Source organism: Neofelis nebulosa, chromosome 17 (genome assembly GCF_028018385.1).
Source record: "Neofelis nebulosa isolate mNeoNeb1 chromosome 17, mNeoNeb1.pri, whole genome shotgun sequence".
Classification (NCBI taxonomy): domain Eukaryota; kingdom Metazoa; phylum Chordata; class Mammalia; order Carnivora; family Felidae; genus Neofelis; species Neofelis nebulosa.
Genome location: NC_080798.1, coordinates 20,911,536 through 20,925,511, shown reverse-complemented (window position 1 = coordinate 20,925,511; position 13,976 = coordinate 20,911,536). Strand labels below are relative to the sequence as shown.

General features: G+C 40.6%; 1 protein-coding gene across 3 annotated transcripts in view; it reads left to right on the top strand.

The window, feature by feature from the left end:
- ZNF507 (zinc finger protein 507) overlaps positions 1–13,976 on the top strand; it is a 46,929-nt gene that overhangs the window by 13,610 nt on the left and 19,343 nt on the right. For all 3 annotated transcript variants that reach the window (XM_058707304.1, XM_058707305.1, XM_058707306.1), the window contains one exon: positions 1,448–1,562. In XM_058707304.1, coding sequence (XP_058563287.1) covers positions 1,448–1,562 — 115 coding nt within the window. The remainder of the gene's footprint in view (positions 1–1,447; positions 1,563–13,976) is intronic.

Sequence of the window (13,976 nt, the reverse complement as noted above, 5' to 3'; positions counted from 1 at the left end):
ACCTCATTTTTTTCAGGGTTTTAAAAAAAAAACTGTATTTGGAACAATGCCACTTATAATCAAGTCCAAGTTTTTAACCTAGCAATTAAGAGCGATACTTACATTATAATTATGATTAGAGTGTATATTAATGTTGTAGACGTATACCAGGAAATTAGGACATTTTGTTCTGTCTGACAAAAGTAGTTACAGGCGAAAGAGAATTTCAATTTTAGAAAGCTTAAATTTAACTTAAGAATTTTCTTTGTTAAAATTTCAGCGTGGGATTCTCTTCTGCCACCAATTTTACGTTTATGCACTGTGCACTAATATTCTACCTAAGCTTCCTTGCTGCTCTGCCTTATTCTTTAGGTTTCCCTGCTTGCTTTGTTTCTGAATGTAAAGCCATCGGCCTGTGAATGGCCCACAGACTTTGTGCTTACAGAAGAGTAAAGAAGGTGTTGAATATCTTTAGGAACAGTTTTACATGATCAAATCATTCAGCTTGTGTTGTCTCAGGCTTACCCTGATTTAAATTACCCAGCCTTGTTGGTGCAGAGTAAGTGTGGTGACATGGCCTATTTCCAATCGGATCCATATATTCTGAATTTCAGAGGGCTGCACATTCATGTTAGTGATAACATTTGTCCTTGTAATGTGTCAGTTTGCTAGGCATATGCTACATCATATAGCACTTAATAATTTGCAGTTGTTTTTCCTTCCATTGTTGCACTGGTACCTGACATTTTTATAAACAAAGGAAACCCATAGGGTGAAAAAGCTTTAGGCTTTTATTTATTTATTTTGAGAGAGAGAGTGTAAGCGGGGCAGGGCAGAGAGAGAGAGAGAGAGAGAGAGAGAATCCCAAGCAGGCTCCAAACTCCATGCTGAGCCCAACACCGGTCTCGATCCCACAAACCATGAGATCATGACCTGAGCGGAAATCAAGAGTTGGTGGCTTAACCAATTGAGCTACCCAGGTGCCCCAAGCTTTAGGCTTTTTATATTGAGTTTGTTATATATGCTATGTAGCCATACTGTGTAATATTGTATTATAGTGTTAGATCACAGCTTGTTGGCAAATCAGTGTTTCCTTAAGACAGTTTATCCAATATCAATTAGACTAACACTTTTCAAATTAACAGTATATCTCTGGTTAATTCAGCTGCTGCAGTCAGCAGGGCAGCTGGCATCAGCTTATTTTATTGTAGCATTTTGTACAAGGTCATGCAGAAACCAAGCCAATGTATCTATATTTGCAGGTGAGATGATGTTCGCTTTGTATCTGCTGATAGTCCAGTTGCAGGAGAAACTGGAAAACCATGTTCAAACTTGTTAACTTTATTAAAAGAGAAGGCCTTGTTGGAAATGTTGGTACAATGTGCTGTAAATATTCATTTACAGTGGAGATGATGTTATTTCTGTCTAATCAAAGTATGTCACTAAAGCTCTCCAATCCCTTGTCTAGGGAGTAAGTCTTCAGTACAGAAACAGTATCGATGTGACGTGTGCGATTATACAAGTACAACCTACGTTGGTGTCAGAAACCACCGGCGAATCCATAACTCTGACAAGCCATACAGGTGAGTGTGACGGTCATAGAGCTTTAATGCTTGTGTTAGAATATCTTATAGTAAAGGAAACAAGTAGAAATAGTTAAAGATTCATAACACTTATTTGAACACAGATTGTGTGCAAAGAAACTCACTACTGGTTTCATGAGTGTTTGTTAAGGAACATGAACTTTAAGCTTGGGTCTTAGGACAATAGGCATTTTGTCTAGTTAAAATGGAGGAAAATGTCTACTTCTGTCAGATATGTTTTCAGTTTCAGTTGGGTATAAATTATAGCAGACTTTCAGTGCTTAGACTTCAGTTCAGTAATTTGGTGGGTTAAGTAGTCAATATTTCAGAAAAGATGCTTAAAACTAAAATTCCCTATGAACCACTCTGTGTTTGAAAATTAAGCTGTCATTTAATAGAATTTTGTTACGTGATTTTTCACAAAAGCCAATTCTAACACATATTTTCAGGAAATACAGGCCTTGTCAGGTGATCGAATAGAAAAGTAGAAATCATTTCTTAAGTAAACTTTGCCTCTTGAGAAGGCACTGCGTGTTGTTTATGTATGGTAAAGGTACAAACGTTTCTGCGGAAGCGTGTCCAGCTGCCACAGAGCAATCTGTTGCGCTTGCAGCCACGATGGAATGTCAGGTTCCTACTCAAAACTGACATAGTCACCATGACTAACCGTGCTAGGCCACGGGCGAGCTGTTTCAACTGCTTATCAAAATCTGCTTCACATTTTAACTTGTGTCCCCAGCCATGGTATGGGTATGACACAAGTAGGTGTGGGGGGTCACAGTATTAGTAGCTAAATGAAGACTTGACGGACTATGCCTGAAAATGCCATTGTTTGACGCTCTAAGTGTGTATCTCTCTCTCTATATATGGCTTTTAATATATAGCATGTGCTTAATTTCCTAAGCAGCAGACTTGTTTATAATCACTCTTCTTCAGACAGTATGTCCATTTGCAAAGACTCGTAATTCTGTGGAAGGTGTTTGGCCTTGCCTCAGTGTGTCTGTGTTTATTTCAAACACTTTTAAAACTAGGATCCCTAGTTTTCCCAGAGTACAATGAAGGCCATTAACCATTATTAACAGTAACTCAGTGCCAGAAAATACATATGAGAGTGGATAGGTGGTATTTGCATGTATCATTTATGATTTGCACTAGAAAGTATTTAGGAGAACATTATGAAAACAGGGGACGCTAGTTCATCTGATAGGAGAAAGCTTTGCCTTTATATTTTGGGTATCTTTATTTTTAAATTCAATGACATACCATGCCAATTCATGTGATCCAGGCAAGAATAAAATTAGATATAGACTCTTCATTCAAATTCATTGAGAAAAATTTATTGAACAGATAATTGTGTTCCAGGAGCTGTGCTAGGCTCTTAGACTGTAGTCATGATAAAAGGGATATCGTCCCTCTATCACGAACCCTGTAGACAAACAATAAACAAGTAAACTCTCAAGAATACAATTAGGATAAAAGAGGTTAATGATTGATTCCAAGTCTGTAGAGGAAAGTCTCACATCTACTTGAGTAGGTTAGTCTTATAGCTTAAAGATTTACCTTGACGGTTTTTGGTGTCCTGGGGTTTGTGTTTTCTTATGTTCTTAAAGTATTCACAGACTCCTAGGATTGGTTGTAATTGTCCTAAAGTCTTCCTGCCAGTGGGCAGTGCACTCTGAGAACCCTTTTCCTCTTAAAGCAGAGAAGTCTCAGCGTGTTATTTTCCAAGTTTATACACACTACACTTTGTCACTGGGTTTGGCTGAGTGTTTATGTCTCAGAAGAAATGTCATACATCCCCCTTCCCTGTAAATACAACCAGCTTTTCTCATAAGTCTTATTTTCCAACTGTCAAATCTTGTGACTCCTTTTTTAAATACTTTAAATCCACATAGGATTTGCAGTCTACAGAGCACTGTGAATTAACACACTGTATTCCAGTATGCTTCTAGGATTTTCTGTTCCTGGTCATAAACTTCGTTTTAGGCTAAGCTAGTAAGCATAGCCTTCTTGAGATCTAATTTGATCTAAGTTATCACAGTAGTTTTTCTGGCTTATTGCACATAGGCTTCATTCAGTTTTGCTGCCTGGTACACTTACTGGTCAGAGTTTGGGCTTATTTTCTCAGAATCCATACTCTACACATTTCTGATTACCTACTTTTTGTTAAGGAACATACTCACCGGGAGCAATGGTGAACTCCTCAGAGTTAGAGTGCCTTCTTGCACAACTTGTAGTCTTTGCACAAAGGCAGAACAGGTGTGGTGTGTGTTTGAATGTGCCTGCTTTGTAATAGATTTTCTGCAATATTTATAACTGTTCTTTGCTCATGCCTTTACTTTTTATGTTGCCATTCCAATCCTTCACGGAACCTATTGTGTGATCTGGGCAGTACATTTTCATGTGTAAGAACCCTGGTTCTGGGGACAGATAGTCTCGGGATTGAATCTGAGCTCTCTGACTTATGGCATTTGTTACCTTGAGCAAACAATTTCACCCTGCTATGCTTGGTCTTGTCTTTTCTAAAATGAGGATAATTAAGACACCTGCTTTACAGGGTAGACGTGAGGACTAAACTAAACAGCATACCGGACGTACTGGCACAAACTAAGCACCCAGTAAGTGGTGGCCATCTAATACTCATTGGCCTGGCTTCTGTCCTCGTCCCCTCCCACTGATTCATTGTCTGACACCACCCCCCACCAACCCCCTAAAAATGCTGTTTACCTCTTATTTTGGAAAACAAAGCATAATCCTGTTCCTGGACAGACAGACATAGCTTATGTATTTTACAAAAGGGATGCTATCCCCAGGTAGAAGTATTGTCACAGCTGAGGTCCCCGTGCCGTGTTGCCTGCCTTGAAGGCAACCTAGTGTCCTGTGTAGCACTTCTGCTTTATAGTCTCAGGCCTGGGCCGCGGACCTCCTTTGCCCAACTGGGTGACCTTGTGGAGGTTATTCCAAGCTAAGCCTCCTTTCCCATACAAAACGGGAGAATACTGCCTAGCTCATGAAGCTCTGTGAGGATTGGATGAGGTTATGTGTATTAAGCACCCAACATATTTCCGGGTGCATCAAAGGGGCTGGTTTTCCCCTGCTGCTCATGCAGGTGTACAGGCATCTCAGAAACTCTGTCCTCATTACAGAAGGAGAGCTATTTTCCGTTCTTGTGTGAGGACAGGGAAAGATGAAAAAGGCATCATCCCGCCTCAGTCCTACCAAATCAGCAAACTTTGTTTTTCAGTGCTTTAGTAAGGAACGTTCTATGTAAAGCACATACCCATTATAGTTATACCTGGTGTTTAGGACATTGGCCCCACAGTTACTAGAAGGTTCCTTTCAGGATTTTCAAACATTAGATCATCCTCAGTTTAGTGTTAATATTGCAGTTCTAGAATTCCCCCTGGTTTACATCCCCCAGTATCACTTTTGTGACTGGCTGGAGATGGAAGATGGGATGACAAAATATTTTCCTCAAGTTACCGGGTTTCCTTCTAACTATATGACATTGAACCATTTTCCCTTAGAAACACAGTTGTGTTGGTACTTCTGTTCTGAAACTCCACCATGGCACAGTGAGGGGTAGGTGCGACAACATGACGAAGAAGGAGATGGGCTTTGGCGTAAAGCACTTGGTATATGACCTGGCATGTATTAGGTGCTCAGGAAATGGTCACTGATAGTTATCTGTATACCTCAGTTCGCCTTATCTAGGAAATAGCTCTGGTTCCGTAAGTTTTTTGTACTTTGAAAAAAAAATGTATAATGGTGTTACTATACTTTTTCTTCTTTAAGTAGAAAAGCTACCCACATAAGTATGTTGAATTTTTTGAGTCCTGTTTTAATACCTAGGCCAAAAATACCCAGTGTCTCCCTAAATGTTTCAAAAATGTACTTTTAGGGGTACCTGGGTGGCTCAGTGCGTTAGGTGTCCAACTTTGCTTCAGATCATGATCTCGTGGTTCATGGGTTCGAGCCCCACATTGGGCTCTGCACTGACAGCTCAGAGCCTGGAGCCTGCTTTGGATTCTGTGTCTCCCTCTTTCTGCCCCTCCCTTGCTTGTGCTCTGTCTCTCTTTCTCTCTCAAAAATAAATAAAAACATTAAAAAACATTTTTTTTTTAATTTTTTTTAACTTTTTTTTTTTTTTTTTTTTTTGAGACAGAGAGACAGAGCATGAACGGGGGAGGGTCAGAGAGAGGGAGACACAGAATCTGAAATAGGCTCCAGGCTCTGAGCTGTCCGCACAGAGCCCGATGCGGGGCTCGAACTCACGGACCGTGAGATCATGACCTGAGCCAAAGTCGGCCACTTAACCGACTGAGCCACCCAGGTGCCCCTAAAAAACATTTTTTTTTTTTTTTAACATTTTTATTTATTTTTGAGACAGGGAGAAACAGAGCATGAACAGGGGAGGGTCAGAGAGAGGGAGACACAGAATCTGAAACAGGCTCCAGGCTCTGAGCCGTCAGCACAGAGCCCGACGCGGGGCTCGAACTCACGGACCGTGAGATCACGACCTGAGCCGAAGTTGGCCGCTTAACCGACTGAGCCACCCAGGCGCCCCTTAAAAAACATTTTTAATATACTTTTAGAGTTAGTTTGTTCATATCAGAAGCTAAACAAGGTCCAAATGTTGCATTTGATTGAAAACTCTCTTAAGCCTTTCTCTCTCTTTAAAATTTTTAATATTTTAGGGGCGCCTGGGTGGCGCAGTCGGTTAAGCGTCTGACTTCGGCCAGGTCACCGTCTCGCGGTCCGTGAGTTTGAGCCCCGCGTCAGGCTCTGGGCTGATGGCTCGGAGCCTGGATCCTGTTTCCGATTCTGTGTCTCCCTCTCTCTCTGCCCCTCCCCCGTTCATGCTCTGTCTCTGTCTGTCCCAAAAATAAATTAAAAAAAAAACAAAACGTTGAAATAAAATTTTTAATACTTTATAATTTAAGGTGGTATATGTCCTGAAAATTGTATAAATTATAAGAGTGCAGCTTGGCCAATGGGTCACATTCACTCCTCCTCTTAACTACTCAGACCATGAAATAAGCCATTGCCAGCCCCTCTGCAGCACTCTTCTCGGGGCCCCCAGGCACCAGCTCCCTTTCTCCTCTGCTCCTCCAACCATCTTGACTTCTAACATCATGATTTTGCCTTTTTTTTGACTTAACAGAAATGATATCATGCAGTACATAGTCTTTTTTTTCTTTTTTTTTTTTTTTTTTTTAAGTTTATTCATTTAAGTAAGCTGTATACCCAGCACAGGGCTGGAACTCACAACCCTGAGACTGAGTCACATGTTCACATGTTCTTCCAACTGAGCCAGCCTGGCGCCCTGGTGCATATTCTTTTATATCAGGCTCATCATCATTGTGTGTAATGTAATGTAGAACTGATACTGTCCTTTTCATTGCCATATAGTATTCCATTGTGAGACTGGCAATTTATTCATTCACTCTACTAGTGATAGGTATTGGGGTTACTGCCAGATCTTCCCGCTATTGTGAATAATGCCTTTTGAACATTCTTTTACGTGTTTTTGGTGCGTATATGAAATTGAGTCTATTTTCATTGGGTTTATACCTAGGAGTGAAATATCTGGGTAATAGGGCCCGCGTATATATTCAGCTTTGGTAGATCTCAACAATTATCCAAAATGGTTATACCAGTTTACAGTGACTATACCAGCTCATAGTCTGACCAACACTTCATATTGTCAGTCTTTAATTTTGATCGTTCTGGTAGGTGTGTAGAGGTATGTTGTTGTGGTTCTGATTTGCATTTTCCTGATGATTTATGAGGTTGAGTATCTTTTTTGCCTGTTTGTGTACTATTGCCCATTCCCTTATTGGTTGTCTGCCTTTTTCTTACTGATTTGCAACAGTCTGTTCTGAATACAAGTTCCTTGTCTATTATGTATATTGCACATATCTGCTAAACTATGGTTTGTCTTTCTACTCTCTCAGTTATGTTTCTGACAAACAGAAATTCTAATATTTAATGTAGTCAGATTTATGAATCTTTTTCTTGTGATTACAGCTTTTGTGTCTTTATACTCTGAAACTGATGTTGATGTGTTTGAAATACCCTTGTAAGATACATGATTCGAAGTAAAAATGTGTGCTTATAAAGTAAGGATTCTGATTTTAGGGATGTACATCAGCTGGGTCAAAAATATTGTGTGCTTATATGTTAATGAGCCTATATTTTGTTCTAACATAGCACAAAAACTAAGAGAAAAATTTTAAAAATCCAGAAAAGTTTTAAGCAGCGTGAATCACATTTTGGAATGACAGGGGTTGCCACTCAGTGTGGTCAGTCATTAAATAAAGTCTAGTCTTTGTTTGATATAAAAAATATTACGAGTAATAATAACCGTTAACATTTTTTAGACATTCTGAATGGACCAGACAGTGTGCTAAGCACTTGATTTGTATCAGCTTACTTAACCGTTACTTAGGAATGTTGCTATCCCAATTTCATAGATGTGGAAAGAGAGACTGGGTAGATGAAACTACTTTCCCCAGGTCTCCCAAATGGCAGAGCCAGGGTTTGAACCTTTGCTTCTACCGGCTGTGTGTCTCTGTTATGCCAGAAAGAACTCTTTGTGAAGCCTACTGCCACTGCATGCCATACTATCCCCAATTTAGTGGTATATTATAATGCAGCAGAAGTTTTATTAAGCTCAGGGTTTCTGTGGATCGGGAATTGAGGAAGGCTACTGTAGGGATGGCTTGTCTCTATTCCATAAGGTCTGGGCCTTTGCAGGGAAGACTTGAAGGCTGAAGGCTCCCTCACCAGCCTGACTGGTGGTTGATGCTGGCTGTTGGCCGGACCCTCAGCTGGGGATCTCAGCTGGAGCACATACACCATTTCTCCACGAGGTCCTTCCAGCTGTGCTAGTGCCCCAAAGTGAATGCTTGGATTAGAAATAGGCAAGCACTGGGGTGCCTGGGTGGCTCAGTCGGTTAGGCGTACAACTTTGTCTCAGGTCATGATCTCATGGTTCGTGAGTTCAAGCCCCACAGCGGGCTCTGTGCTGACAGTGTAGAGCTTGCTTGGATCTTCTGTCTCCCTCTCCTTCTGCCCCTCCCCTGGGCGGGCGTGTGTGTGCACTCACTGTCTCAGAAAAATAAATAAACATTAAAAAATTAAAAAAAAAAAAAGTAGTCAAGAATGTTAAAAAAAAAAAAAATTAAGTAGGCAAGCACTGTATCACCTCTTATGACCTGTTCTGGGAAGCCACATACCATCACTTCCACCATAGTTATAGATTTCTTAAGTCTCTCTCAATCTGGAGGCATGTTGAATTTCAGTTATTTTTCTTGGCTTGGGGGAAAACTCAAGTCTTTGAAAAACTTGAATTTATTTTAAGGAAACAGTTTAGCAGATAGTTTAATTTGGAGGAAAACAATATGTGTTGTTTCTAAGGGATGAACCAAAGGAGTTTGTTTTTCACAGTGGCACAAGATTTCTTGGGTTCTTCACAAAATCTGAAGTGGCCATTTCTCTGGACCTTAGTTATTTACTCCTTTGAAAGCACAGAAAACAAATGAAATGTGGTAAGACAAACCCTACTGCAGAATTTTTATTGAAATCTTTTTATGCACGTTCAAATCCTTCTCAGGTCACTTCAGATCATCCAGGTTCTGCTTTCTTTTACCTCATCCCCCAAGGCAGTCATTCCCAGTTGAAGAGACCTGGAGTAAGGTCCAAGTAAGGTCCCAGGTCAGGGGAATAGGGTGTTTGAGCCACATTCCTATTTTTCTGGGGTTCTGGGACTATAAAGTAACTGACCCATGAGCAGTAGGAGAAAGCCTATAGAAAAATTCAGTCTTGGGGCGCCTGGGTGGCGCAGTCGGTTAAGCGTCCGACTTCAGCCAGGTCACGATCTCGCGGTCCGTGAGTTCGAGCCCCGCGTCGGGCTCTGGGCTGATGGCTCGGAGCCTGGAGCCTGTTTCCGATTCTGTGTCTCCCTCTCTCTCTGCCCCTCCCCCGTTCATGCTCTGTCTCTCTCTGTCCCAAAAATAAATAAAAAACGTTGAAAAAAAAAAAATTTAAAAAAAAAAAAAAAAAGAAAGAAAAATTCAGTCTTAGGGGTTTTTTTTAGCCAAGAAAAACATTGGGTTTTCTTGTTGTTTGTTGGTTTGTTTGTTTCTTTGTTTGAGAAGCACTGGGTTTTCTGATGTTTTTTCTCCACCATCAAGCAGTTGACTCAGTCATCAGCAGACACCAACTGGGGGTCCTGCAAATTTAATCCTATTCTAACACTACCAGGAGATAGCATTGGATCCCACTGGTTAAGGGCTCAGTTCCACAAGACTGTCCCCATTTCTAGGTTGTCACCTGTGCTCCTAACCAACTGACCATAAAGCAGAGGTTTGCTAGACCAGCTCACAAAACTCAGGAAACCAGTGTACTAATATTTACCCGTTTGTCATGAAGGATGTTGTAAAGGATACGGATGAGCAGCCCGATGAGAGGTTCAAAGGGCAAGGCCCTGGAGGAGCAGAACATCCATGCCCTCTCTGGGTCACCACCCTCTCAGCACCTTCACCTGGTCACCAACCCAGAAGCTCTCTGAACATCCTTTGGGTTTTTATGGAGGCTTCATTATGTAGCCGTGATTAATTACATCTCCAGCCCCTCACCTCCCCTAGAGGGTGAGACAGAAAGTTCCAACCCTCTGATCCTGTGATTGGTTCCTCTAGCAACCAGCCCCCATCCTTAGGTTACCCAGAGGGGTTCAAAAGGTCACCTCATTAACATGACAAAAACACATTGTTTGCTCTCCTCACGTACGGAAATTCCAAGGGATTTTGGAGTTTAGTGCCAGGAATGGGGGCAAAAACCAAATATATATTTCTTGTTTAGAAATCATAATATCACAGGTTTCTCCATCGGCTTTCTTTTGGTTGCCAAAATAGTTTTCTTGCATTGGGAAGAAATCTCATTTTTTATACAGATACGGATAGGACTTTATTGGTTGATAGAGGCAGTGTTCATTCTGGCATTCCAAAGCGTCCGTCCAACCTTCTGTAGAGATTACACCAGGAAACCAGCACTTGGTCTGTTAGGATGCTCATGTGTTTCCTCACGTCACGTATACTTTGCCTTGACAGATTTGAATAATTGAAGTACCAAATGGGATTGTCATGGGAAGATGCCAGATGGGGCAGTTCCTTTAAAAAAGCAAAACAGGGGCGCCTGGGTGGCTCAGTCGTGGGGTGTCTGACTTCAACTCAGGTCATGATCTCACAGTTCGTGGGTTCAAGCCCCGCATCAGGCTCTGTGCTGACGGCTCAGAGCCTGGAGCCTGCTTCAGATTCTGTGTCTCCCTCTCTCTCTCTCTGCCCCTTCCCTGCTTGTGCACTCGTTCTCTCTTTCTCTCTCTCTCTCTCTCTCTCTTAGAAAATGAAAAACAAAACAAAATTGTGACGGGTGATGTCCTGTAAATGTGCTGCTGTTATTCTTATGTAACTAGGGTTTGTTTTTGTTTGCTTTTGGGTTTTTATTATCTTTTTTTGCCCAGTGTGCAGGGTATTTGGAAATAGGGATGTTGACGGTCTGCTGGTAACATGGTTAGAAATGATCTGTTAGACATAATCCTCTGTTTCAAAACATTTTTTATGCTTTTTCTAGGTACTACATTACATGTATTTTGGTCAGGTCGGTGTTACCTGTTCATTTTCTGACTCATGGCATATATGCTATGAAGATTAATAAAGGGAATCCTCATTAGAATGCAGTTGGAGGTTCAGCAGGGGGAGCTCTCCTGCCCTGCCACTCATTGTCAGTTGCACACCCCAGCAGGAAGAGGAGGACCTTGCAGGTGGATACTACTTTACGATCCCGGCAGGAGAAAGAAAGGCTTACAGGCCTCCAACAGCTCAGCCAGTCAGAGACTGTTTATAACAGCCCTCTTAACCTCCTGCTTTCCTCTGTAAAAGAACATTCCTATCTTTGTTTGGAACTCTTGCCAGTGGTTTTCCCAAACTTCTTGTCCCAGATTGCAATAAACCCATTTTTTTTTTTTTTGATGATAAAATAACTGGCAGCTTTATTTTTTTTATTTAGGTTAACAATACCTTCACGAAAGAAGATAGACAAACAACAATTTCAGAAAATAAGTGTATACTAAGGTGAATAAAACAAGATGACGGTACAATAATAGTTCACTCTCATGTTTTAAACTAAGAGAATTTGGTTTGCTCCATGGAATTGTAAAGGGAGAATGCAGAGGGAATGGAAAGGGAGAGAATAATGCTTCAGCTAAAGGAAGCTTACTCCGAAAAAGGAAGTAGAAATACATATAAGCCGCCTTTACATAACTCTGAAGTTGAGGTTCTTTTATAGTATCTCTTGTCCTCTACTCAGTTGAAAATCATTTTAATAAGTGCTTAATCTCGTCAATTTTTTTCCACACTCTTCACACTTAGGTCTTTTAATGAATAATTTGCATTGCAAGTGTCTCTTCAGAATAACCTTTCTACCAAGCTAAGTTTGATGCTCCTAGAATTAGGGCTCAGTTGTTCCATATACTGCTCTTGCTTTCTTTATCTTCCTCTGTCAGGAAAGATTTTAAGGAGTTCTTCATATTAAAAGATATTGAGTAACCAAGTCAGCAGAATTTATAGAAGTAAGTTCTTGTCCAATAGGATGGGAGAGAGCAATTTTAAAAGGCTAGATAGAGCAGGAAAGCAAAAAGGCTTCATCTGTGTGTGTTGTTTGCATAGGAGAACTAATGAAAGTGATAGACTCTAGGTGAGCTTCTAGATTACTCTGTTAGGAAAGAGCATTTCTGGGGCACCTGAGTGGCTCAGTTGGTTAAGCTCCGACTTCAGCTCGGGTCATGATCTCTTGGCTTGTGAGTTCGAGCCCTGTGTCAGGCTCTGCGCTGACAGCTTGGAGCCTGGAGCCTGCTTTGAAATCTGTGTCTCCCTCTCTGTCTGCCCCAACTCCACTCACGCTCTCTCTCTCTCTCTCTGTCTCCCCAAAATAAATAAACATTAAAAAAAAAAAGAAAAAAGGAAAGAGCATTTCTGATAGTGAATAATATTTCAGTGTAAATTTTAGCTATTCTCAAACTCTTCAAAGTGGCCTTGTCCAACTCTGTAAACTATTCTAAAAATAATTTTAGCATTTACTTCTGGAATATGTGATTTACTGCTTACATAAATATACATTATTAATTTAAATGTACTTTATCATTCCTCATTTCTACCTCGAGTAGTAAATGATGACAGTTCAAAAGCCTTAAAAATAGCTGTATCCCACAGTTCAGGAATGTTCTTACCTCTGGGAAAGGAAGAAGAGGCAATCGAGAGGCACACAGGGAGTTTCAAAGATGTATTGGTTATATTCTATGTCTTAACTGTGAGTGTTTATTTTTTCTTCTCTCTTAAAAGATTCTGGTGGAGGAAAATAGACTGTATCCTACAGAATAATCAGTGATGCATGTAGATTGTTTAAAATGTTAAAAAGATACAAAAACGTTCTACTTTATTTTTGAATATTCTAATTCTTAATAATAATAGTACAGTGATTAACTTATGATACTTGCATAGGATGGAACATCATGCCCCATTGAAAATACGTAACTTTTAACTTGAGAAAATACTTACAGAGCACTGTCAAAAATACGATGAAAAATCTTTAATAAGATTCCACTTTTGCTTCAGATCTACATACGTACATTAAAAAGAGTGGGAATTTTCTAGATAATTTTTTGGAATTTGTATTTGTACTTATCTGTAAATTCCGTCTTTGTATAAGGAATATAGGTTATTATAGGGGTGCCTGGGTGCTTCAGTCGGTTAAGCGTCCAACCCTTGATCTCGGCTCAGGTCATGATCTCATGGTTTTTGAGACTGAACCCCAAATTAGGCTCCATGCCCAGCCTGGAGCTTGCTTGGGATTCTCTTTCTCTCCCTTTCTCTCTGCCCCTCCCCCACTCATTCCTTCCCTCCTTTTCTCTCTCTCAAAGTAAACAAACATTTTAAAAAAGAGAGAAATAAAGATTATAGGGGCACCTAGGTGGCTCAGTCAGTTGAGCATCCAACTCTTGATTTCAGCTTAGGTCATGATCCCAGAGTCGTGGGATCGAGCCCTGTGTTGGGTTCTGCACTAAGCATGGGGCCTGCTTGAAATTCTCTCTCCCCCTCCTCTGCTCATGCTCTCTTTTTCTTTAAAATAAAATAAAATTAAAAAAAAAAATATATATATATATAGTTTATATAATCAGGAAAAATTTTAAAATAAAAACAGCGTTTGCTCACCAGTTGAGTAAGACAGAAATTGGCGTAGCAGTTTAAACATCTTTAAGCAGGGGGCCCCCGTTTCAGACAGCACAGCGAACTAGATAGCCTGAACAAGTCTCCCAGTGAAGTTAACTAACATGCTGCGTCAGTGTTTAAATGTATA